The sequence below is a fragment of the Mobula hypostoma genome, chromosome 13 (genome assembly GCF_963921235.1).
Source record: "Mobula hypostoma chromosome 13, sMobHyp1.1, whole genome shotgun sequence".
Classification (NCBI taxonomy): Eukaryota; Metazoa; Chordata; class Chondrichthyes; order Myliobatiformes; family Myliobatidae; genus Mobula; species Mobula hypostoma.
This window is the reverse complement of record NC_086109.1, coordinates 6571957-6599335: the sequence shown is the minus strand read 5'-3', so window position 1 is coordinate 6599335 and position 27379 is coordinate 6571957. Positions and strand designations below refer to the sequence as shown.

At 42.9% G+C, this 27379-nt stretch overlaps 2 protein-coding genes and 1 non-coding gene across 3 annotated transcripts in view; 1 reads left to right on the top strand and 2 right to left on the bottom strand.

The window, feature by feature from the left end:
• The window catches only part of LOC134355849 (chitinase-3-like protein 1), a 51009-nt gene extending 46770 nt beyond the window's left edge, over positions 1-4239 (top strand). Inside the window, exons 9-10 of the mRNA XM_063066353.1 lie at positions 169-301; positions 4013-4239. Of these exons, the coding sequence (XP_062922423.1) occupies positions 169-301; positions 4013-4239 (360 nt within the window). The remainder of the gene's footprint in view (positions 1-168; positions 302-4012) is intronic.
• A 5370-nt stretch (positions 4240-9609) lies between these two features.
• LOC134355892 (ciliary microtubule-associated protein 3-like) lies at positions 9610-25753 on the bottom strand. Its single transcript, XM_063066419.1, has 6 exons — positions 25734-25753; positions 21503-21642; positions 18634-18729; positions 15380-15513; positions 10194-10311; positions 9610-9889 (listed from the first exon to the last, which is right to left on the bottom strand). The coding sequence occupies exons 1-6, from the start codon at positions 25750-25752 to the stop codon at positions 9821-9823; spliced, it is 576 nt and encodes a 191-aa protein (XP_062922489.1). The 5' UTR covers position 25753; the 3' UTR covers positions 9610-9820.
• Positions 19526-19598, bottom strand: trnav-cac (transfer RNA valine (anticodon CAC)). The gene has a single exon. It is a non-coding gene; the product is annotated as a tRNA-Val (tRNA).
• Positions 25754-27379: the final 1626 nt, after the last annotated feature.

Below are 27379 nucleotides of genomic sequence, written 5' to 3'. Positions count from 1 at the left end.
ATAAAAGGCCAATGAATTTTCATCAGTATTAGCCAGCTCTGATATAAAATAGTTATCTGAAATTGTTGCATTCATTGTTAAGGTCAATAATCTGCTATTGAAAAATGAAGTGCTGTTCCGCAATCGTTAGAACATTGTAAGCAACTAACAGTAAATGTACTTTTGTAGGTCCTATGGTTAAAAGAGCATAACTTGGGAGGAGTTTTTGTGTGGACACTTGATTTTGATGACTTGCATGGACATTGCAAAGAACAACTACCTCTATTGAAATATTTACAATTGCTGCTTTCAACAGCTTCAGGTAAAATGTTTGTCTTTAATGCATCTATAGTTTATGTGTTGACTCCAGGTAGTAATAATGTTTATTGTGCTGTTTTGTTAAAACAATAGGTTCTCTAATCCGACTCAATAAGACAGAAAGTTGTGTATTCCCATTATCTACTTAGAAATATAAAACTACGTTTATTAGGACAGAACAAAGCAAGCATTAAAATGTTAATCTAGATATGTGCGGCCCTCTCACTGTTACACAACTCCCGTTCTGCTGATCCGTGGCACTGTTCACAACTAGCACATCGGTGAAGCTCTGAAAAACTGCCTCCAAACACCCCAACTGCTCTACTTTTATATCCTTTCCACTGAGATGCTGCAATAAGTGGACCAATACAAAGCACTATCTCAAGCCTCCAAATCAGAACCAATGTCGTTTGTCACCACTCTTCTGAGTCCCATCCTGGTGTTCAACTAACCTTCATGTTCCTATGGCTGTTCTCATAATATTGCATTCTCATAGTGTATTCCCATAGTAGTAGTTAAAGCTCTGGCTGCTAGTTCTGTTACGTTTAGGGCCACAATGGTGATGAGACATTTGACAAGCACAAAGGTTAACTCTTTACAATACATAGAATTCATACTGTCAAGGTTTTAATGCTAATTGACATATTTAGGATCAGTTGAATGAATTATAAAAGATCACTCCCTCAGAAATTGTACTGAAACATGAAATTCTTATGGGTCTTGGCAAGGTAATGCTAGGAAAATATCTTCCTTTGCAGGAGAGTTTAGGATTAGAGGGCCATAATAATAGGGGCTCATTTGAGTCTGAGATCAGGAAGAATTTCCTCTCTCAAAGGGTTGGCTTTGTAATTCTTTGCCCAATAAAATGACTGAGGCTGAATCCTTGAATATATTCAAGGCACATAGATTTTAATTAGTAAATGAGAAATGAGTCGTGGAGAAAGGGGGAACATGATTAAACATGATCTTTTTGAATGGGAAAACAGACTTGAGGGGCTGAGTGGACTACTTCCAGACCTCGTATTTCTTATGGTTTCCACAGAACAGAAATAGGCCCTTTTGGCTTGTCTAGTCTGTGCCAAACTGTTACTCTGCCTAGTCCCATCAACATGCACCTGAACCTCCATTGCCCTCCATACCCCTCTTAGCTATGTACTTATCCAAACTCTCTTAAATGTTGTGTTCAAACCTGTATCTACCACTTCCACTGCCAGCTCGTTCCACACTCTCACTACCCTCCTTTCACCCTTAGCCTATGACCTCTAGTTCTAGTCTCTCCCAAACTCAGTGGAAAAAGCCTTGCATTTACCCTAGCTATACACCTCATAATTTTGTACACCTTTATCAAATCTCCCATCATTCTCTCATGCTCCAGGGAATAAAGTCCTAATCTGTTCAACCTCTCCCTTTAACTCAGGTTCTCAAGTCCTGGCAATATTCTTGTAAATTTCCTCAGTACTCTTTCAATCTTATCGATATCTTTTTTTGTAGGTAAGTGACCAGAACTGCACTGCAGTGCAGACACTCTTTTGATGATGTTGCTAAGGAACCAAATTTAGATATTAAATAGGAGGGTTACAAAATAAATCCTTGTTGGTGATTGAGTGAAATTGGATATTTGTCCATGTATTTATAAATGGCCCAAATAAGTGCCTGAACTTTGTTAATTTTATATACATAAATCCTAGACTCTATTGTCTTTTTTTCTCATTCTGTTAGGATTACAGTCAACTACATTCACAATGAAACTGTCTGTAGCAGTTTTGACACTAATTATCACAATATCAGACTGATGATGCTGCAGTAATAAAGACTGTACTTGCATTGGCCTGGAAGATCTGGTAAATCTGCCTCTGTTCAGAGAAGACCTAACCTGAAATATGATCTTTAAGATCTAGCCTATGTTGATGACTGTTGGAACTAGCCTTCAAACATGTGAGTGGAGATTGAGCATTAGCAGAATGGTATGTCAAACCTGTTGGCTGTTTGTACACTTACTACCTGATTCTTCTCTGCTTACCAGGAATGTTAAACTGACACAGTGTTACAGGAAAATGGTACTCAAATATCAAAGGGCAGTTACAGAAATCAGCAAGACCAATAGATAGTTCCCCGAAATGTCTTTGTTGGAGAATTAGGCTAAAACAATATTATTCTGATTAATAATTGGGTACAAAATCAACATTTTCAAATTTTGTTCCATAATTTCATAAACAACAGAAACAACCTGCCAGTCCGTAACAATTTACCCAGTTAAACCTTCAGTATTGACCACAAGTTATCTTCAGGCTATTTCTCATAAAGTGCCAATATGAGAGAATGCCATTAAAGATGTTCAATACAGAGTTGTACACTAAATTTTAATGTGTTTGTACCCTCATTTTACAAACAGTTAATTGATTTGGCTACAACTTGAACTTTGTATTTTTGACTGTCCATTTTTAAATTTTGATTTGGAGACAGTGAAATCAGGAGAACAAGTCCATAATGGATGACCTAAATTATATTTAAAGTCTAGTTACAAATTCTGCTCTGTAACAAATTAATTTAAATCATAGAGTATTATCAAGAGAATAACTTTTTCATTGCATGCTTTTAGAAATAGCCAATTTACAAAATAACTTCATTAAAAAAGATGTTTTATGTGGTATTAAAGGTTACCAATATGTAAGTGTACACTACACACATGTACTTGCAAAATAGCCGACAATTATCTATACACACACTTAATATTACATGAAATTTCCACAAAAAATTATCATTAGGTATCCCTTCAATTAATAATCTGTTTCAGCAGTACATTCTTCATAATGCCCAACCACCAGCCAGGTTAAAAAATAAATTCCCATGAAGCATTTATCAGGAAAAAAAGCTTTCCTGGAAATGCTTGGATAATCATCACAATACAGACTCTCAACACTGAGAGTGTGTAAGAAAAAATGTCGTAATGTTTGTATGTGGCAATTGAAATATTTAGTGTTACTAAATCTTTTTGTGCTGAGATTTCCATAGACTAGATTTGAATGAAATTATGTTGTGCTCAAGAGAGTGGCATCAAGTAATGCGTACTAATTGCCTCCGGTTTTACGTGACTTCTATGTTGCCAAGTCCAATTATTTGTTATGGAATTTTTTAATGTTATTATAATTTTTGCTACTTAATGAATAGATCTTATATATATCAGTAACCAGATTATTTTATGTATGTGACAGCAGGTTAGGCATTTGTTTTATAAAGTAAAAATTTATGAAAAATGGATCGTATACTTTCTGCATTTCAAATAAATAATTGTTACATTTACATAGAAGCACATAGGTGCTTACTCAACCCATTGCTGGATATTTTGATTTAAGTTATAAGTTTGTGGTATTATTTAGTATCATTGTGAGCTCTTTATAATTGGATTTTCAAGCACAAGAATTTGTCTAACAAATGCTATTCAAATCCAACTTAGTTGCACTGTACATCGGTAGAATTGAAGACCATCATGACCCAAAATTTATCTTGTATGGTGTGCTAAGGCAACCTGAGAACTAAGTGTCATCGGTAAAAGTGATTCAAAGACTTCCTTTGGAACAATTGCCAATGAGTTGGCATCAATCCAAATGATAAAGCAACAGAAAATGGTCAGGTAGCAGCTGTGGAGAAAGAAAAGTATAACCCTTTCAGATCAATTATCTTTCATCAGAATAGCCACCTTCTACAATTATTTCAGGACAGGGCTCACTTGACAAAATCCGCATGCAACAGCATCAAGCAATGTCATCTAAGAGGTTCCAAGATAACATCAAACCAAATGTAACACTTCCCACACCTGTCGTTCACCTAATATGCAATCAGGCTTCGTACTTAAAAGTAATTTGTGTAGCTATTGATGAGATTAACAACAAAAGCATCCTCATCAAAGATGGACTGCCAGAAATGGTACTCTTAAAAAGTTAAAATGTAAATAAGATTACAAAGAATTTGGGTGGAGGGATAGAAATAAGAATGAACTCCTATAACACCTGATTTAAACCGCTTCACATACAGTTAAGTTCTTCATGTAATTGTTTTATTTAAATTAATTAACTAGTTGTAAAGAAGGGGAATATGATGGATCGGAATGTTCTGAGAATCAGCATAGACGTCAGAGACCTAAATGACATCCTACATGATGAAATGAGTATCTTGTCACAAAAAAAAATCAAAAGCATAGTTAAATATATGGATTGTGTTTATTCAGCCACAGAAATCATTCTTCCTTAATCAGAATCCGGTTTATTATCACATTTATATACTCAGTGGCCACTGTATTAGGTACACTCACTTGTTAAAGCAAATACCTAATCAGCTAAACATGAGGCAGCAACTCAATGCATAAAACCATGCAGACATTGTCAAGAGGTTCAGTTGTTATTCAGACTAAACATCAGAATGGGGAAGAAATGTGATCTAAAAGTGACTTTGTGGAATGATTGTTGGTGCTGGACTGGGTGCTTTGAAACTGATCTCCTAGGATTTTCACTCACAACAATCTCTAGAGTTTACAGAGAATGGTGCGATAACCAAAAAAAAATCCAGTGAGCAGCAATTCTGTGGGCAAAAGTGCTTTGTTAATGAGAGAGATCAGAAGAGAATGGCCATACTAGTTCAAGCTGACGGGAAGGTGACAGTAACTCAAATAACTACACGTTACAATAAGGTGTGTAGAACAGCATCACTGAACACACATGTTGAACCTTGATGTGGATGGGCTACAGCAACAGAACACCACTCAGTGGTCACTTTTGGATACAGGAAGTAACGAATAACATGGCCACTGAGTGTTGTGGTTTATTGTTTCATGGCAGTAGAAGTTACAAAAATAAGCAAATTATGCAAAAGAGGAATAATGAGGTCATGTCCGTGGGCTTATGGAGCATTCAGAAATTTGATGGCAGATGGGAAGAAGCTGTTCCTAAAATGCTGAGTGTGGTAATGTGGAGGAAAGAAAAGTAATTCTACAGTTTTTCAAACTATACAGTATTTAAAAGGTGTAATTTAATTAAGGCCTAGTGAAGGGATGAGGAAGGAAGAGGGTGTTTGTAACATATAGTAATCTTTATGTTTTGCACTGTACTGCTGCTGCAAAATGCCAGTGAAGTCCAGTAGCCTTTTCCTTGGCTTTTATGCAGTCCTTAACTTCACTTGTCAGCCACGGTTGCCTACCCCTGCCATAGAAACTACAGCACAGAAACAGGCCCTTTGGCCCTTCTTGGTTGTGCCGAACCATTTTCTGCCTAGTCCCACTGACCTGCACACGGACCATATCCCTCCATACACCTCCCATCCATGTATCTGTCCAATTTATTCTTAAATGTTAAAAAAGAACCCGCATTTACCACCTCGTCTGGCAGCTCATTCCATACTCCCACCAGTCACTGTGTGAAGGAGCCCCCCCCTAATGTTCCCTTTAAACTTTTCCCCCCTCACCCTTAACCCATGTCCTCTGGTTTTTTCTCCCCTCGCCTCAGTGGAAAAAGCCTGCTTGCATTCACTCTATCAATACCCATCATAATTTTATATACCTCTATCAAATCTCCCCTCATTCTTCTACACTCCAGGGAATAAAGTCCTAACCTATTCAACCTTTCTCTGTAACTGAGTTTCTCAAGCCCCGGCAACATCCTTGTAAACCTTCTCTGCACTCTTTCAACCTTATTTATATCCTTCCTGTAATTTGGTGACCAAAACTGAACACAATACTCCAGATTCGGCCTCACCAATGCCTTATACAACCTCATCATAACATTCCAGCTCTTATACTCAATACTTTGATTAATAAAGGCCAATGTACCAAAAGCTCTCTTTATGACCCTATCTACCTGTGACACCACTTTTAGGGAATTTTGTATCTGTATTCCCAGATCCCTCTGTTCCACTGCACTCCTCAGTGCCTTACCATTAACCCTGTATGTTCTACCTTGGTTTGTCCTTCCCACATGCAATACTTCACACTTGTCTGTATTAAACTCCATCTGCCATTTTTCAGCCCATTTTTCCAGCTGGTCCAAGTCCCTCTGCAGGCTCTGAAAACCTTCCTCACTGTCTACTACACCTCCAATCTTTGTATCATCAGCAAATTTGCTGATCCAATTTACCACGTTATCATCCAGATCATTGATATAGATGACAAATAACAATGGACCCAGCACTGATCCCTGTGGCACACCACTAGTCACAGGCCTCCACTCAGAGAAGCAATTCTGTACTACCACTCTTTGGCTTCTTCCATTGAGCCAATGTCTAATCCAATGTACCACCTCTCCATCTATACCTAGCGACTGAATTTTCCTAACCTCCCATGTGGGACCATGTCAAAGGCATTACTGAAGTCAATGTAGACAATATCCACTGCCTTCCCTTCATCCACTTTCCTGGTAACCTCCTCGAAAAACTCCAATAGATTGGTCAAACATGACCTACCACGCACAAAGCCATGTTGACTCTCCCTAATAAGTCCCTGTCTATCCAAATGCTTGTAGATTCTGTCTCTTAGTACTCCCTCCGATAACTTACCTACTACCGACGTTAAACTTACTGGCCTATAATTTCCCAGATTACTTTTCGATCCTTTTTTTAAACAACGGAACAACATGAGCCACTCTCCAATCCTCCAGCACCTCACCTGTAGACAGCGACATTTTAAATATTTCTGCCAGGGCCCCTGCAATTTCAACACTAGTCTCCTTCAAGGTCCGAGGGAACACCCTGTCAGGTCCCGGGGATTTATCCACTTTAATTTTCCTCAAGACAGCAAGGACCTCCTCCTTATCAATCTGTACAGTTTCCATGATCTCACTACTTGTTTCCCTTAATTCCATAGACTTCATGCCAGTTTCTTTAGTAAATACAGACACAAAAACTTATTTAAGATCTCCCCCATTTCCTTTGGTTCCGCACATAGCCGACCACTCTGATCTTCAAGAGAACCAATTTTATCCCTTACAATCCTTTTGCTCTCAATATACCTGTAAAAGCTCTTTGGATTATCCTTCACTTTGACTGCTAAGGCAACCTCATGTCTTCTTTTAGCCCTCCTGATTTCTTTCTTAAGTATTTTCTTGCAGTTCTTATACTCCTCAAGCACCTTATTTACTCCCTGCTTCCTATACGTGTCATACAACTCCCTCTTCTTCTTTATCAGAGTTGCAGTATCCCTTGAGAACCAGGGTTCCTTATTCCTATTCACTTTGCCTTTAATCCTGACAGGAACATACAAATTCTGCACTCTCAAAATTTCTCTTTTGAAGGCTTCCCACCTACCGATCACATCCTTGCCAGAGAACAACCTGTCCCAATCCACGCTTTTTAGATCCTTTCTCATTTCTTCAAATTTGGCCTTCTTCCAGTTAAGAACCTCAACCCTAGGACCAGATCTATCCTTGTCCATGATCAAGTTGAAACTAATGGTGTTATGATCACTGGAACCAAAGTGCTGCCCTACACAGACTTCTGTCACTTGTCCTAACTCATTTCCTAACAGGAGATCCAATATTGCATCCTCTCCAGTTGGTCCCTCTATATATTGATTTAGAAAACTTTCCTGAACACATTTTACAAACTCTAAACCTTCTAGACCCCTAACAGTATGGGAGGACCCAATCAATATATGGAAAATTAAAATCCCCTACCACCACAATTTTATGTTTCCTGCAATTGCCTGCTATCTCTCTGCAGATTTGCTCTTCTAATTCTCGTTGACTATTGGCCATTTGAGAACAACTTCTTCTGTGGGACTTATCTATCCTGCGCTTTGTGAACTATTTCCAGGAGCTTCATCCATCTTTGCTCTGTCATCATCCCCACTAGTATCCTCCTCCAATCCACCTGAGCAAGCTCCTCTCATACCTCTGTAATTCCCTTTATTTCACTGCACTACTGATACATGTGACGACTTCTTCTCCCTCAAATTGCAGCATAATTCAACCATATTTTGAGCACCATCTCCTAAGGGCTCCTTTACTTTAAGCTCCCTATTCAGATCTGGGTTATTACACAACACCCAATTTAAGATAGCCTTTTCCCAAGTAGGCTCCAGCATAAGCTGCTCCAAAAAGCCATCTCGTAGGCATTCAACAAATTTCCTCTCTTGCAATCCAATACCAACCTGATTTTCCCATGAAGTCCCCCATAACAATTGTGACATTACCATGATTACATACCTTTTCCAGCTCCCTTTGCAATCTCAATCTCACATCTTGGCTACTATTTGGAGGCCTATATATGACTCTCATAATGGTTTTTTCACCCTTGTAGTTTCTTAACTAGTGTGGCCAAGTGGCTAAGGCATTGGACTAGCGACCTGAAGGTCGAGGCAGCGTGTTGTGTCCTTGAGCAAGGCACTTAATCACACATTGCTCTGCGACGACACTGGTGCCAAGCTGTATGGGTCCTAATGCCTTTCCCTTGGACATCATCAATGTCGTGGAGAGGGGAGACTTGCAGCATGGGCAACTGCCGGTCTTCCATACAACCTTGCCCAGGCCTGCGCCCTGGAGAGAGAAGACTTTCCAGGCTCAGATCCATGGTCTCGCAAGACTAATGGATGCCTTTACTTTACTTAGTTTCTTAACTCCACCCACAAAGATTCGACATTCTTTGACCCTATGTCACCTCTATCTAAAGGTGTAATTCCATCTCTTACCTGCCTATGCCTTCCTGCCTGTCCGTCATATCGACCAATCTTTAATTACGCCATGGTTTCATCCACTTTATTTTGAATGTTACACGTGTTTAACTACATCACCTTATATCCTGAAATATCTCAGGATAATCAGTAAAAATTATCGCCCTTTTGAATTTTGTGTCTGTGGTACAATTTAACTCTTTGCTCTTTCTGCATTTGTAACCAATCATTGGCTTGTCTTTCTTTACATTCATGTTACACCCATCATCTACTTGTAAACTCCCTCATCCTCAGCTCTGTCATACTGGTTCCCATCCCCCTGCCATGTTAGTAATTTCTCCTGCCTTCTCCCTATAACCTTTGACACCCTTACTAATCGATAGTCAACCGCTGCTTTAAGTATACCCAATGACTTTGCCTTCACAGCCATCTGTGGCAATGAATTCCACAGATTCACCACTCTGGCTAAAGAAGTTCCTCCTCATTTCTGCTCTAAAAGGACATCCTTCTATTCTGAGGTTGTGCTCTCTGGTCCTAGATTCCCTCACTACAGGAAGCTTCCTCTCCATGTCAACTCGATCGAGGTCTTTAAATATTTGATAGGTTTCAATGAGATCCAGTAGGACATTTTTACTGATTATTCTGAGATATTTCAGGCAGTTTGCAATTGACACAGTGAACTGTTTACTAACTATGAAAGATAACATTCACTAAGTTGTATTTGTTTAATGAGATCTATTACACTGACAAATAATCTCATTATGTTGTGGACAACATTATAAAAGACCATTCTGTGATCCACAAATGGTACAAATGATGGTGTAGTGAATGATAATTCATGACAGTTGTATTAACATCCAGTCTTTGACATCGTCAAGTGTGGTATAAGCTGAAATATGCCACTCTATTTCTGTGTTTTCGGAATTCCTTGTCACCAGCAAGCTAAAAGTAAAAAAAAAAGATATATTTGTTTTTCTCTCCACTGCTGAAAGAACTGTTGTTTGCTGATATTATTTCTATCCTTTAACTTCACTGGAAGAGTCATCAAACTAATATCTGTCCTTGCCCAGGCCAACATCCCCAGTGCCAATATAGCATGCCCGCAGTGTTCAGCAGCAGGACAACACAAGCAACAGCAAGAGCAGACAAAACAGCACTGCAGCTGTGTTTTTTTAAATGATATCCTGAACTGGCAGCACTGGGAGCTGTTTAACAGATTTGGCCCCTATCAGTCTAATAGCCATACCTCAATCCGTAAGGTGCGCTTTTTAGGAGCAGCAACTAAACTCCAGTCCGGAGCATCAAACTTCATTGGCCACGTAACATGTCTGTTTCTTGGTGTGTTGAGGTCATATGTACCAGGACTACAAATAAAACAAATTCAATATGTAGGTTAATTTGGACAGATAAATTCAACATCAATTAAAAACTAATGTGAAATGATATATTCTTAATGGAAAAAGAATAAATTAATTAACCTTACCAAGACACTCATGAGTAGATATTTCTAAATTATGAATACATTCCCATTTGTTATTTTGCACAGGTTGTAAATTTATGGATTACACAATTTCTTATTAGGTAAAGGTACCTCCTCTACCTAATAAAGTGGCCACTGAGTGTATGTTCATGGACTAATGCTGCTGAAGCCCATCCACTTCAAGGTCTGATGCATTGTGCATTCAGAGATGCTCTTCTGCACACCACTGTTATAACACATGGTTATCTGGGTTACTGTCACCTTGAACCAGTGATGTTGTGTGGATGGAACTGGACTCTCTGACAGTGGTGTCTGAAAAGAGGATGCTGTCCAAGTTGCATGCCATCTTGGACAATGTCTCCCATCCACTACATAATGTACTGGGTGGGCACAGGAGTACATTCAACCAGAGACTCATTCCACTGAGATGCAACACAGAGCGTCATAGGAAGTCATTCCTGCCTGTGGCCATCAAACTTTACAACTCCTCCCTTGGAGGGTCAGACACCCTGAGCCGATAGGCTGGTCCTGGACTTATTTCCTGGCATAATTTACATATTACTATTTAATTATTTATGGTTTTATTACTATTTATGGTGCAACTGTAACAAAAACCAATTTCCCCGGGGATCAATAAAATATGACGATGACTAACCAGTCTTGCCTGACTTCTTTCATTATAAAGACATTTTTGCCACAGAACTGCCACTCCTTGGATTTTTTTTTACACCATTCTCTGTAAACTCTAGCAACTGTAGTGTGTGAAAATCCCAGGAGATCAATAGTTTCTGAGATATGCAAACCACTCCATCTGGCACCAACAATCATTCCACATTCAAAGTCACTTAGATCACATTTCTTCCCCATTGTTTGGTCTGAACTGAACTTGTTGATCGTGTTTGAAAGCTTTTATGCATTGAGTTGTTGTCATGTGATTGGCTGATTAGATATTTGCATTAAAGAGCAGGTGTGCCTAATCAAGTGGCCACTGAGTGTATATGACTTTGTTGATGATCTACAAGATTAAAATCTCAGGAAGAGACATAATTGAGATGAAAATCTTGCAACAATATGACTCATGTAACGAACTACAATGCTCAATAAAAATACTCCCAAGTAAAGCTTTACACACTGTCATGAAGAAAATGCAATCACAAAAAAGATATGGCAGCAGCTGTACTTTATAAGGTGTTTGAGGAGATTTGGTATGTCACCAAATGCTCTAACAAATTCTTCAGAGGTACAATGGAGAGCATTTATCTGACTGTATCATGGCCTGGTGTGGAAGCCAATGCACAGGATCACAAGAGGCTGCAGAGCTTTGTTGACTCAGCCAGCTCCATCACAGGTGAAATTCTCCCCACCATCAAGGACATCTTCAAGAGGCAGTGCTTCAAGAAGGTGGCATCCAGATCAGATTCAAATTTATTTATCTATCACATGTAAATGTACATTGAACATACAGTGAAATACATCGTTTCTGTTAACAGCCAGTACAACTTGGGGGCAGCCTACAAGTGTTCTGACAACAACATTGCATGCCCACAATGTTCAGCAGACAACACAAATAACAACAGAAGAAAAAAGCCCTTTTCCCACACCCCAACTCACACACAAAACTCCAATCCTTATTAAGGACCTCATCACCCAGGACAGCCATTAGAAGACCCACATACAATGATTCAGAATTCTACCATCAGATTTCTGAACAGTCCATTAATCTATGAATACTACCTTATTATTTCTTTTTATTGCAGCATTTATTTATTTTGTAAAGGTTAAAGACATCAGCATTATTTCTCCTCTCCCATCGGGCAGAAGACATAATAGTCTGGGAGCACCTACCACCAAGTTCAAGGACAGCATCTACCCTGCTGTTATGAGACTCTTCAATGGACCTCTTATATGCTAAAGATGAACTCTTGATTATCTAACCAAAGAGCTGATTGTGGACTTCAGAAAGGGTAAGACAAGGGAACACACACCAGTCCTCATAGGGGGATCAGAAGTGGAAATAGTAATTTCAAGTTTATGGGTGTCAACACCTCTGAGGAACTATCCAGGACCCAACATATTAATACAGCTACAAAGAAGGCACAACAATGGCTATATTTCATTATGAGTTTGAGAAGATTTGGAATGTCACCAAAGACACTCGCAAATTTCGACAGATGTACCATGGAGAGCATTCTAACTGGTGGCATCACCATCTGATATGGGGTGGGGAGAAGGGCTACTGCATAGGATTGAAATAAGCTGCAGAGAGTTGTAAACTTATCTACATCATGGGCACTAACCTCCATAGCATCTTCAAGGAACAATGCCTCAAAAAGGGGACCCCCATCTAGAACATGCCCTGTTTTCATTGCTATCATCAGGGAGGCATTACAAGAGCCTGAAGGCACACACTCAACAGTTAAGGAACAGCTTCTTCCCCTCTGCCATCCAATTTTTGACTGGATATCCATGAGCACTACCTCACTATATATTTTTATTTTTACACTACTTATTTATTTAATATATACAGTGCCTATAAAAAGTATTCATACCCATTGGAAGTTTTCATGTTTTATTGTTTTACAACATTGAATCACAGTGGATTTAATTTAGCTTTTTTTTGACACAGATCAACAGAAAAAGCCTCTTTTGTGTCAGAGTGAAAACGTCTACAAAGTGATCTAAATTAATTAAATTATAAAACACAAAATAATTGATTGCATAAGTATTCACCTCCTTCAAGTCAGTATTTAGTAGATGGATCTTTGAAGCAGTTACAGCATTGAGTCTGTGTGGATAGGTCTCTGTCAGCTTTGCACATCTGGACACTGCAAATTTTTTTTCCATTCTTTACAAAATTGCTCAAGCCCTGTCAGATTGCATGGGGATCGTGAGAGAACAGCCCTTTTCAAATCCAGCCACAAATTCTCCATTGGATTGAGGTCTGGACTCTGACTTGGCCACTCCAAGACATTAAGTTTGTTGCTTTTAAGCCATTTCCTGTGAAACTTTGGCTTCATTTTCATGCTGGAAAACAAATCTCCCAAGTTGCAGTTCTCAGTATTTCCCTGTATTTTGCTGCATTCATTTTATCCTCTACCTTCACAAGCCTTCCAGGGCCTGCTGCAGTGAAGCATCCCTGCAGAATGATGCAGCCACCACCATGCTTCACGGTAGAGATGGTGTGTTTTTGATGATGTGTGGTATTTGGCTTACTCCAAACATAGCGTTTAGTCTGATGACCAAAAAGCTCAATTTTGGTTTCATCGGACCATAGAACCATCTTCAGCCAATTTCAGAGTCTTGTACTCTTCCTAACTTGTCATAGGTCTCTTGGTGGCTTCCCTCACTAGTCCCGTTCTTCACCCAGTTTTTGAGGATGGTCTGCTCAAGGCAGATTTACAGCTCTGCCATATTCTTTCCATTTCTTCTTGATTGACTTAACTACTCCAAGGGTTATTCAGTGACTTGGAAATTTTTTTGTATCCATCACCTGACTTGTGGTTTTCAATTGGATTAAATTAGATTATGAGAACATTCAGTCCTCGTTTATTGCCATTTAGAAATGCATGCATTAAAAAATGATACAATGTTTTCCCTCTTCTCATGAAAATAACCTTTTTGCAGAGTTGCTTGGAGTGTTCTTTTATCTTCATGTGTAGTTTTTGCCAGCCAGGATACTGACTCACCAGCAGATGTACCTTCCAGATACAGGTGTATTTTTACTACGATCATGTGAAACACCTTGACTGCACACAGGTCTCCAAAAACAGATCTCCATTTACGAGGGGTGATTGATAAGTTTGTGGCCTAAGGAAGAAGGAGCCAATTTTAGAAAACCTAGCACATTTATTTTTCCTACATTTACACAGTTAGTCCAGTGGTCGTGGAGCATACGGATCCCTTCTTTGTAGAAGTCGGCGTCTTGGACCTCCAGAAAGTGGTCCTCAGCAGGGGTGATTGATAAGTTTGTGGCCTAAAGTAGGAGGAGATGAGTTATTAACTTCAAACTTTCTGCATTTTCACTCAGAGTTGAACTACACTTACATGTAACGAAAGCAGTATAACTCATCTCCTTCTACCTTGGACCACCTGGAGGTCCAAGACGCTCTCGTTACATGCACGTGCAGTTCAACTCTTTGAGTGATAATGCAGAAAGTTTGAAGTTAATAACTCATCTCCGTCTACCTTAGGCTATGAACTTATCAATCACCCCTGCTGTGGCCCACTTCTACAAAGAAGGGATCCATATGCTCCACGACCGCTGGACTAAGTGTGTACATGTAGGAGGGGGCTATGTTGAAAAATAAATGTGCTAGGTTTTCTAAAATTGACTCCTTCTACCTTAGGTCACGAACTTATCAATCACCCCTTGTAACTAATTATGTGACTTCTAAAACCAATTGGCTGCACCAGTGATGATTTGGTGTGTCATATTAAAGTGGGGGGATGAATATTTATCCATTCAATTGTTTTGTGTAGAGATCTGTTTTCACTTTGACATGAAAGAGTCTTTTTCTGTTGATCAGTGTCAAAAAAAGCCTAATTAAATCCACTGTGATTTAATGTTGTAAAACAACAAAACATGAAAATTTCCAAGGGAGGTGAATACTTTTTATAGGCATTGTACATACTGATTGTAATTAAGTTTATTTTTCTCTATTATGTATTGTATTGTACTGCAGCTGCAAAGACAACAAATTTCTCTACATAAATTGGTGATATTAAAACTGATTCTGCTTAACCTCCTTCTACCTTGTTAACCTTATTGTCTACCTGCAGTGCACTCTCTCTGTAAGTGTAACACTATATGTAAAACAGTCTGTTTTGTATTCTTTTTGTAGTGCCTCCATGTACTGTGGAATGATCTGTCTGGGTGGGATTCACTGGATCTCTGTACATGTGACAGTAATTAACCAATTACCAATTAACAATTGTGACAGAGATTTACATACCCAGGAACTTGAAGTTTACTTGAGCTCTCATTATTCCTTTTTGATGTGGAACCAAATGGTGAAGTTGATGGTTTGAAACCACGACCTCTTCCAAATCTTTTCTGATATACTGCTGGGCCAGGTGATATGCTCTCCTGCAGAGAACACATTAATGTTAAACAGAGAGTAGCAAGAAATTGCAGAGGGTTGTAGTCTCAGCCAGCTCAATCACACACTCAACACACTCCACCATTGTGGACATCTTCAAGAGGGGGTGTCCAAGATGGTGGCATCCATCACTAAGGACCCTCGCCATCCAGGGCATGCCTCCTCTCATCAGGGAGCAGATACAGAGCCTGAAGACCCACATTCAATGATTCAGAAAGTGTCTTCCCCTCTGCCATTAGATTTCTGAATGGCCCATTCATCCATGAACACTATCTCATTATCCCTTTCTCCCCACTACTTATTTGTAATTTATGGTCATTTTATGTCAAAATGCTTTGAGAGGCTGGTCAAGGACTACAACTACAACATGCTACCAACCACACTGGACCCCCTACAGTTAGCCTACTGACACAGACACAACCGATCAACAGATGTTGCAATAGCCACATCTCTACACACCACACATACACACCTGGAGAGGAGGAATGCTTATGTGAGAATGCTGTCCTTGGACTACAGTTCAGCATTCAGCACCATAATTCCTTCCAGGCTTGACGAGAAGCTCAGAGACCTTGGTCTTCACCCTGCCTTGTGTAGCTGGATCCTGCGCTTCCTGTCATCACTGACAGGTGGTAAGAGTGGGCTCTCTCAGCTCTGTTGCTCTGACCCTCTAACACAGGAGCCCCACCCCCAGGCCTGTGTCCTAAGCCCCCTCCTGTACTCTGTACACCCATGTCTGCATTGTCACCTACAGCTCCAATCTGCTAATTAAATTTTCAAATGATACTACATTGATTGGCCTTATCTCAAATAATATCGAGGCAACCTACAGAGAAGAAGTGGTGTCAAGAAAACAACCTCTCCCTCAATGTCGCAAAAACAAAGGAGCTGGTTATGGACTACAGGAGGAATGGAGACATCAATGGATCTGAAGTTGAGAAGGTGAACAGCTTCAAGTTCCTCAGTATACACATCACCAAGGACCACACTTGGTCTGTACATACCAGCTGTGTGGTCACAAAAAGCACAACAGTGCCTCTTTCACTTCAGATGGTTGAAGAAGTTTGGCATGAGACCCCAAATCCTAAGGACTTTCTACTGGGGCACAATTGAGAGCATTCTGACTGGCTGTGTGACTGCCTGGTATGGGAGTTGTACTTCCCTCAGTCGCAGGACTCTGCAGAGAGTGGTGCGGACAGCCCAGCGCATGTGTGGATGTGAACTTCCCACTATTCAGGACATTTACAGTGACAGGTGCATAAAAAAGGGCCTGAAGGATCATTGGTGGCCTGAGTCACCCCTACTACAAACTGTTCCAGCTGCTATCATCCGGAAAACGGCACTGCAGCATAAAAGCCAGGACCGACAGTCTCTGGGACAGTTGCTTCCACCAGGCCATCAGACTGATTAATTCACGCTGACAGAATTGTATTTCTAAGCTATATTGACTGTTCTGTTGTATATTTTACTATATTATTACAAACACTATTCTATTTGCAATACTATTTATTACAAATTACTAATCTGCACATTGCACATTTAGACAGAGACAATATAAAGATTTTTACTCCTCATGTATGTGAAGGATGTAAGAAATAAAGTCAATTCAATGTCAGTCAGTGATAAAATCTGATTCTGATTCAAAGGTGTTTGCACAACAGCAGCACAAAGAGTGAGGAAAAGTTTGGAGCTGCATTGTTGCTGGGTCAGTTATCAATTTTAAATCCAAAATGAATATACTGTATGTTTTGCTAACCACAGGTAGAGCAGGACCCAGATGGACAGGTGTGGTTCAATTGGTAGGGTGATAGAAGGAACTCGAAGGGTAACTCCTCTTCCCAGGTTCCTACAGTGATCTTACTAGCCCGCACTTGTTGCAAGCGCTGGAATCAAGCCTTAACTCTTGTTATTTTTGACACAGCTAATTTTGGCACTTGGAATATCAGATTATGGGGCAGGAGTCATAAAGCAACATACAGGTGGCCATTTTCCAGACCACTCATTACCATTCACCCAAATTCCCGAATTTGGTTCTGTTCAGTGGAATGGAGTTTCTGGAGCAGGGTTCAACATCGCACGTCCTGCATTTACCAGGTATCATCAAACCAACTGCCCACAGCAATGGGAAACTTGTTTGTGCTTGTGGTCTGTTGCATTGCTAGGCACTCCACTGGAGTGTTATATACAGGGGCTGTGGAATAGGTTAGGCTGACTCTCAGTGAACACAAGTAGCACTCCTAACACACACAAAACTCAACACCTTAACATTGAACTGATTCCACAATTTATGCACCCACTTTCAAGGACTCCACAGCTGATGTTCTCAGGATTATTTATTTGTGTTCTGATTATTAGTTGTTCTTGTATTTGCATGATTTTTTTTTCTTTTTGCACATCTTTTTTTTGTCCTTATTCATTTACAGGATGTGGGCGTTGCCAGCTAAGCCAGCGTTTATTGCCCATCCCTAGTTGCCCTTGAGAAGGTGGGTGATGAGTTACCTTCTTGGACCGCTGCAGTCCCTGAGGTGTAGGTACACCCACAGTGCTGGTAGGGAAGGAATTCCATGATTTTGACCCAGTGACAATGAAGGAATGGCGATATGTTTCCAAGTCAGGATGATAGGTAATTTGGAGGGGGATTTCCAATTGGTGTATTTCCAGGTATCTGCCAAAACGTCAACTGCACTTTTTTCCATAAAAGCTGCCTGGCCTGCTGAGCTCCTCCAGCATTTTGAGAGAGTGCTGCTCGGTTTTCCAGCATCTGCAGATTTTCTTTTGTTCCAGGTATCTGCTGTTCGTTTGCTTGTGAGTCTTTGTTTAGTGTGTAGTTTTTCACTAACTACTCACTAATCATAGTATTTCTTTGTTCTACTGTAAAGGTCCACAAGAAATCGAATCTCAAGATAGCATATGGTGAAATAGATGTACTCAGATGAGAAATCTGCCTTGAACTTTGAAGAGATTCTGCAGATGCAGGAAATCCAGAAGAACACTGGCAGAATGCTGGAGGAACTCAGGGTGATTTATGGAGAGGAATACACAGGCGACATTTCGGGCCGAGGCCCTTCGTCAGGACTCATTATTACTGGTTCTGCTCATTCACTTACTACTGCAGGCGAGAATCGAGCCGCCGTCCTTGCTCCCAATGTATATCCTATTTTACTCTCTGGCTTCTTTCCCAAGTTACCGGATATACTGTATTGCTGTAGAAGAAAGGAAATGTGGTCATCAACACGCTAATTCCAACACAGGCTTAATGCAGGCCGGACCTAAGGAACCTTCTAAATAAGTCCGAATCTGTTTCTGCAGACACGGGGAGACTGAGTGGCGAAGGCGACATTTAGCTCGCTTGCCTTTCAGGTAGTGAGCTAAGACTTGCGACAAACGAGAAAATCTGCAGATGCTGGAAATCCAAGGAACACACAGAATGCTGGAGGAATTCAGCAGGGCAGGCAGCATCTGTGGAAAAGAGTACCGTCGATGTTTCGGGCGTCGACTGTACTCCTTTCCATCGATGTGCCTGACCTGCTGAGCTCCACCAGCATTTTGTGTAAGACTTGGGACGCCATGTTGCAGCTCCCCCAAGACATTGACTGAGCCACACTTGGAGTGAGGGAAAGGATGTGGTAGTGCTAGATTTTTAAAAAATACATATAAACTTCATTTGTCACAAGTACATCGAAACAGGCAGTGAAATGCATCGCTTGTGTCAAATCAAATCAGCGACGATGTGCTTCCGCATACTCACAACTTACTACCCCAAGAGAAGAAAACTGGAGCACCCCAGAGGGGACCCACGAGTAGTCACGGGGAGAAGGTACACTCTTTACCGACAGCGGAGGAAATTAAACCCCGACCTTTACAGCTGGCAGTTGTGAACCCTAACTGCTACCGTGCTGCTCCCAGAGTTTTAGTTTTTGCTGCAAGCCCTTCGGACAGCTGAACGAGAGCGTTCGGAACACGTTCTCCTGTGAGAAACAGAATCACGAGTCAAAATTATGTTTCTGCCCAGGATCGAACTGGGGACCTTTCGCGTGTGAGGCGAACGTGATAACCGCTACACTACAGAAACCGTAAGAGCTACTGCGACGTTGCCGGCATTAGAGGGCTTGGGTTACAAGAAGAAAATCTGGGTCTTTGCTCTTCATTTTTTATTTCCCCAGTCCTGCTGAAGAGGGTTTCGGCCCGCGAGGTCGTCGGTACTCTTTTCCATCGATGCTGCCTGGCCTGCGGAGTTCCTCCAGCATTTTCTGCGTGTTGTGTTAATTATGCTGGGTTTTCTTTGGAGTGAATGTAAATTTATAAAATTATGCATATCAGAGATAGGGTAGATAGTTACAGCCTTTTTTCAGGCGCAGGGGTCTAAAACAAAAAAAAACATGGGTTTAAAGTGAAAGGGGGAAGATTTAAAAGAGATCTGAGTTACTAGGTTTTATTGACGTCATTCTACGGCGCCCCGATTCCTCTGTACGTATGTCGGGATTCTCCGTGTTTACTCATCTTCCCCAGAACATACGGTGCAATTCTGCACTGCCATCCTGGAGGGTTTACACATTGTTTACCTGTACAGCATTTTCACTGTACTGTACTATTTATTCTGCAACGGTTACTGCGCTGCCTGAATGCACTGTGTAATGATTTGATCTCTATGAACAGTATGCAAGACAAGCTTTTCACTGTCTCAGTAACGTGGTTTATCTCAGTAATATTCCAATTCCAAACAGGAAAGGAATAAATAGATTTGGGTTAAAATGGGATTAGCATAGACGGGCAAGGATGAGTCTGGCTGAAAAGCCTGTTTCTGTGCCCCATCTTGTGATCACAGAACATGGAATGGTATAGCATTTAACCAATCTAATCCTTCCCTCCCACATAGCCCTCCAGTTTTCTATCAACCATCAACCTATCTGAGGCTCTCCATTGTGGACGTGCATCCTAGCTCTCTACATAATACGCAAGCCATGGTGGTACAATAAGGCCCACGATCCGTTGCCCGTGCAGCAAGCTCCCCCTCTCCATGCAGCCGACGAGTCCAAAAGAACGGGAGAGACCAACACGGTTTTGCACAACGTTGAACTCAACGTAGGTCTGCCTTAGAGACTCCAGCTCTGGATTTTTCCTCGGGGTTTACTCCGGAAGCCTTCCCCATGAGTGGGTATGGCCACAAGGCAGTGGAAATTTGAGATCGGAGTTTTCCCTCGCCTAGCTCAGCTGCCAACCACGGTTGAAGAGCCCCATCTGCCTGAAGTGACTGGTTTTGCCTTTGCCCCTTCAGTAGGAACAGTTTCGCGGACCTAGTAGCCAAGCCACACGAGAAGGACCCGAGCTGGCCTTGGTTGTCAGAGGCTGTTTGAGACAGACACCATTGAGAGCACTTAATAGACCGTGGGAGCTTATCCTCACTGACATCCTCTGCCCCGGCTATGACAACCTTAAGGAACCTCTCTTAGGTGTCCCTAAAGTATCTGCCTCTACCATCCCCTGGTAGGACGGTCCACCACTCTGAAAAACTGCCTCTGACATCCTCCCATACTTTCCTCCAATCACCTCAAAAGTTGTGCCCTCTCGTATTAGCCATTTTCTCCCTAATCTAGTATTGTTGATCATCTTTGAGGAGTGACATTTCCTTGACAGACTGATGCAAAGTATTTTAGTTATCAGGCCAGGGACCAGCTGGGAGGGAGAGGCTGGCCATCCTTCTGTGACCAAGAAACTATTTTGCCAAGGTCACTCCTGCTCCTGTTTCTGAGGTGAAAGGTTATGAGGCAGAGCAGCATGTTGAGCTTCCTCTCTCATGTTCAGTGATCATGTCTACAGTCACTGCTCACTTTGGTCATAGTCATGGAGTCACACAGCACGGAAACAGTCCATTCGGCCCAACTGGTCCATGCTGACCAAAGTGGCCAGTTAGTCCCACATCTGGCCCACTTATGTACTGCCACCGATGGGAAAATTTAATAATCACCTGGAACATACAGAAAAGGTGTCGTAGCTGCCAGGTCCACAGTTCGGGGATCCTCTTATCGGGGGAAACTCATTTCCAAGTCTGTCTGAGGCCCAGTGAAGTGGGAACAGCTGTCTCTCAGGCACATTGAGGGGCAAAGATTTCCGAGAACCTGAGAGGATTGAAGAGAAATTATTACTGTACTGCAATTCAATAGCAGTTACCTTCTCAATGGAGAGCCTTGACTAACGCCTCACCAAGATCCACATACACCACATCCACTGTTCTCGCTTCATCAACTTGTCTTTGAGGAAGTAATGAAACTCACTGATGAAGGTAAAGCAGTGAATGTGACATATATGGATTTTAGTAAGGCATTTGACAAAGTTCCCTGTGCTAGGCTCATTCAGAAAGTCAGGAGGCAGGGGATCCAGGGAAACATGGCTGATAAAGAATTGGCATGCCCACAGAAGGCAGAGGGTGGTTGCAGATTGAGTATATTTTACCTGGAGGCCAGTGACCAGCAGTGTTCCTCAGGGATCTGTTCTTGGACCCCTAGTCTTCGTGGTTTCTTATAAATGACTTGAATGAGGAAGTGGAAGGGTGGGTTTGTAAATTTGCAGATGACATGAAGGTTGGTGTTGGTGTGGATAGTGTAGAAGGTTGTCAAAGGGTAAAATGGGACATTGATAGGATGCAGAGCTGGGCTGAGAAGTGGCAGACTGTCACAATGGCAGGGGCATAGGGAGCAAGGGTGGACCCAAATGCAAGACACATCTTGAGAGATTAATTAAAATTTAGTTTATTGTTTGATACCAGGAGAGCAAGGCAGGAGTAGGAATAGCAGACTGAGGACTACAACTAGGGTATGGACTCCGAGCCAGAGACTGGGCAGGGACCCAGTACCTGGGTCTTGCTTCAGGCTCGGAACCCAGAACCAGGCATGGACATGACATGGGCTAGGGAGAGGAGGAACATGGAAAACAGAGCCTCAGTCTCAGGAGAGCAGGTACACAGAACCATAGTCAGACACAGAACAGAGAGCTGGGACCCCTCCTTGGGTACAGGACATAGGGCCAGGACTCATGACCCTCCACTGGGCAACAGCAAGACAGCCTGAGCTACCCCACGGAGGCGAGGACAAGACACAAGACACGACCCCCCCCCCCCGCAGGGCAACAGCAAGACGGCCTGACTTACCCCACAGAGGCGAGGACAAGACACAACAAGACACGACCCCCCCCCCCACAGGGCAACAGCAAGACGGCCTGACTTACCCCACAGAGGCAAGGACAAGACAAGACATGACACCCACAGGGCAACAGCAAGACAGCCTGACTTACCCCACAGAGGCAAGAACAAGACAAGACAAGACCAACACAAATAAACACCAGACAATACCTATCTAGCTCTGGCGATGGAACTGGACCAAAGTGCAGGCAGGGGCTGCAGACAAGGGCTAGAGGCAAGAGGGGCAGAGAAGGGATTCAGACAAGGGAGTAGGACAGGAATCACAGACCGCCAGGGCCAGGACTTGACTCAGAACTGGGAAGCTGCCAGGACCAGGACTTGACTTGGCACTTGAATACCACCGGAGCCAGGACTTGACTTGGAGCCTCCGGGTAGTGGCGAGCTCTCGACTCGGCCCGGAAACAGTAGACAGCAGTTCTTGATTCTCTCCGGCGGGTTAACTGACGGACCCACCTCGGTGAGAAAACTTTGCAGGCTCGCTTTGGCGAGGTAACTGGACAGGGTTGCTCCGGTGAGGAGAGGCGAATTACCGGCACTCGCTTCGGCAGAGACTAGGCTTGCTCCGGCCAGATGACATCGGTACACCGTACCTTTGATGACTTTGCAGACGGTCCCGAGCCGAACGGCTAAAAGCCGGAGACTATAAACTATCGGTTCAGCCGAGCCTTATTTGCCTCTAATCACCAAAGTCGAGGGACACGAGAAAACAGGGAATCAACGGTCCGGATCGTAACATAAACAAGGTAAATTTAAAGGGACCCCGATCCAGACCATGACACAGACAGAGTTCAATCCAAAAGTGTGAAGTGATTCTTAGCAGTGTGCAGGAACAGAGGGATCTAGGGGTCCAAGTCCATAGATCCCCAAAAGATGTTGCACAAGTTGACAGGGTAGCTAGGAAGGCAGAAGGTGTGTTAGCCTTCATTAGTCAGGGGATTGAGTTCAAGAGCCGTGAGGTAATGTTGCAGCCCTATAAAACCCTGGCTAGACCACACTTGGAATATTGTGTTCAGTTCTAGCCAGCTCATTATAGAAAGTATGTGGAAGCCTGGAGATGGTGCAGTGGAGATTTAACAAAATACCGCCTGGATTAAAGAGCATGTCTTATGAGGAAAGGTTGAGCGAGCCAGGGCTTTTCTCTTTGGAGCGAAGGAAGATGAGAGATGACTTGATAGAGGGGAACAGGATGATAAGAGGCATAGACAGAGTGGACAGCCAATGCCTTTTTCCCAGGGTGGTAAGGGCATAATTTTAAGGTAGTTGCAGGAAAGTACAGGGAGATGTCAGAGGTACGATTTTTTTTACATTGAAAGTGGTGAGTGCGGGAAGGAGGCTACCAGGGGTGGTGCTTGAGGTATTTGCATAAGGGGCATTTAATAGACTCTTAGGATGAAATAAAAATGAAGGGTTATGTCGGAGTGGAAAGCTAGATTGATCGGGGAGTAGGTTAAAAGGTTGGCACAACATTGTGAGCCGAAGGGTCTGTCCTGGCCCAAGTCCGAACAATTCAGTACCATTTCACACTTCAAAAATTAGATCCGTGAATTATTTCAGCACTTTTGCAAGTCCTCCCAAAAACTAAAGTTTAATACATGATGATGTTTAATAAAGCAGATTGTCGTATAGGCCAGTCCCCCTTGTGCAGTGATTACAGAAACATGGATGAACTCCAACCACACCATCGACTTTAGACGATGGAGACGGGAGGTCATCAATGGCCTTTGCCCCACTGAGAGCTAAGGCCCCAGAGGAAGAAGAAAGCAAAGATTGATCAGCTTTTTTTGACATTAAGGAAGTTGAAGTTGTGGAATTAAGTCTGGTCAATCCCTACTACAGTGCCATAAATACAGCAACTTGTTCACAGACCATGAACCCCCACAGACAGAAGACATGTCCATCTGCTTCTGGAAAATTGCTGAGGGCCAGATAGTTTGAGCAGGACATGAACCAGTCAGAACTTGCAAAATTATTCGGGTTCTTGAGGGAGAGTGACTTGCAGAGCAACAGTGAGTGAGCCGGGAACGGGACTGCATGGATCGTTCGGTGTGGAGTTACGTGTCCTGCCTCTACGCTGTAATAAATCAGTTCTCCAGCAGTTTCTGACCAACGGTGTGTGTAAGCAGTGCCTTCATTCCAGTCCACTGACACAAACATTACCATTCCATTTCAGCATTTCACGATTTTAATTTCTTAAATCATCCACATCTTTTTAATCCCGTCAATTAACTATAGTCTCACACGTGTTTCTTGGATTGACAGCCATTTATCCAGACCTTGTAAAATACCACTGGTCTTAATTTGACTAGTTCAGCAACTGCAATGTACTTGACAGGGTTAAAATGAGTTCCAATGCTTGTACGATGAAGGCTGACTAAGTTTCACAAAGGGACACTTAAACCGGTTATACTGGCCGACCCCCCCTTTCTTTCCAATCCTGATGAAGTGTCCTGACCCAGGTTGCTAAGAGAATGTCATTCAATGAGGGGTAGGATTCATATCTACATTGGAGAACTATTATTTACATTCATACCCACGGGATTTCTGCTACCAAATGTACCTCAGCTCCATTGACCCACCTTTGATCCAAACACTGAGCTGATATTGGGCTTGAAGATTTTTCATTTCTCTTTCTCTCTCTCTCTCTCTCTCGCTCTCTCTCCCCCTCCCCCCCCCCACCCTCCAACGCGCTCTTTCCCCCACTCCCCACTCCCTCTCCACAGTTAACACAAATAGATGTCAGAGCCTTTGGTTTATAACCTGGTACCTGCTGACCGAGTGAAACAGATTGAACGATACTTTTTAAAGACCTGAATTAGTGAGGTCCCAGGGCAAGGAGGTGACACCAACCAGGAGCGGTGGGTGATCATCCTCTGAGTTCATTCTTCCAACCTTACAGCTCTGAACACAGAGTGATCGGGGAGAGAGGAAGGAGTTCTGTTGAAGAAGGAGAGGGCTCCTCAGCTGTCAGACCCACAGGGCGCCAGGACTCTGCCAGGGCCTGGACCCACTCACCTGCCCAGACCTTGGCCATGTTGCCGCCGCCGCTGCTTTGTTGCAATCCGTTGCCCGGGTGACGCGTTGGTTACGGCCCATCGCCGGCAGCGCATGCGCCAAGCGAACAGAGTGCCGGCAGCGCCAGGTCCTCTCGCAGCTCGGTTAACCGAGCGGGGTCCGGATTGGCAACAGTCCGAAAATCTAAAATGTTCCTTCAGTGCCTGCCACAGGTCCCCGTTCCGTTCCCACTGGATCCCCTATCGCGTGCTCAGTAGATCCCTATCCCGCTCCCACTCGATCCTTGGCCGTCCCCACCAGATCCAGGAATCCCAGTCCCAGCCTCAAACCGCATTTGAGATGCCCCGCAGCATCACGCCTCCTTGCCAGGGATGATTCGTTAATCCTGGCTCATGACACCACACCACCCCTGCCCCACGGTTCGTTCTTCATCGTGTCGCTCCGAGAAATGGTTCTGAACACATCGCTGGCTTCCCAATCGCGGACGGATGCCTCAACTCCTGATGTGCTTCGTCACCCGTCCACGTTGTTAGACTTCGAACACGAGCAAAAGAGCTGACATCTAACTCCCCCACATCCTCGTCCCTGAACCTTATTTTGACCTCTAACTCCCCCACATCCCCGTCCCTGAACCCTAATCTGACCTCTAACTCCTCCACATCCCCATCCCTGAACCTTAGTCTGACCTCTAACTCCCCCGCATCCCTATCCCTGAACCTTAATCTGACATCTAACTCCCCCGCATCCCCTTCCCTGAACCTTAATCTGACCTCTAACTCCCTGACATCCCCGTCCCTGAACCTTAATCTGACCTCTAACTCCTCCACATCCCCGTACCTAATCCCTGATCTGACCTCGAACTCCTCCACATCCTCGTACCTAATCTCCAATCTGACCTCTAGTTTCCCCACATCACTGTCCCTGAAGTTAATTAGATGGATTGCTGGGCGGTGCGTCTCATCGGGGCCGAAGGTCCTGTTCCGCACCGTATCGCCAACACTCACCTGACCCTTAACTCCTCTCTAAATCCTCAAAACCGTCACTATGAAATTCAGAAAATAAATAAATCTGATCTCAACAGCGAATGCAGTTCGGCGTGATATAAATGTCTTTCACAAGTGGCCATCAAACGCTGGTCTCATCAGTAACACCAGCATCCAGGAACAAATATTAAAATAATTACAGCAACACACAAAATGCTGGAGGAATTCAGCAGGTAATTCCGTCCCAAGCATCGCAAACTGGTCCCAACTGATGTTATTAACTCCACGTTCTTAACCAGTAAATTAATCCAAATATTCACTGGGGCCACCTATTGGGCCACCCTCTTAACTTCCAGGTTAATAAATACCTGGAGTGGGAGGTTTGGGTCAGTGAGTGCCCCCTCCGCGCCACCATAACATGCCCACAATTTACTAACCCTAACAGGCATCATCATTATGTGCCGGGTCGTATGACGTGGTCGATCACGATCTCCCATCTGTCTTTGATCTGCTTGTTCTTATCTCTATCCGTGACCATGTTTGCCCCTGGCAAATTTTGCTACAGGCCGTTATCAATACCCTTCAGAGATTGTCTGCCTGGCGTCAGTGTCACATAATCAAGACTTGTGATATGCACCAGCTGCTCATACGACCATCCACCAC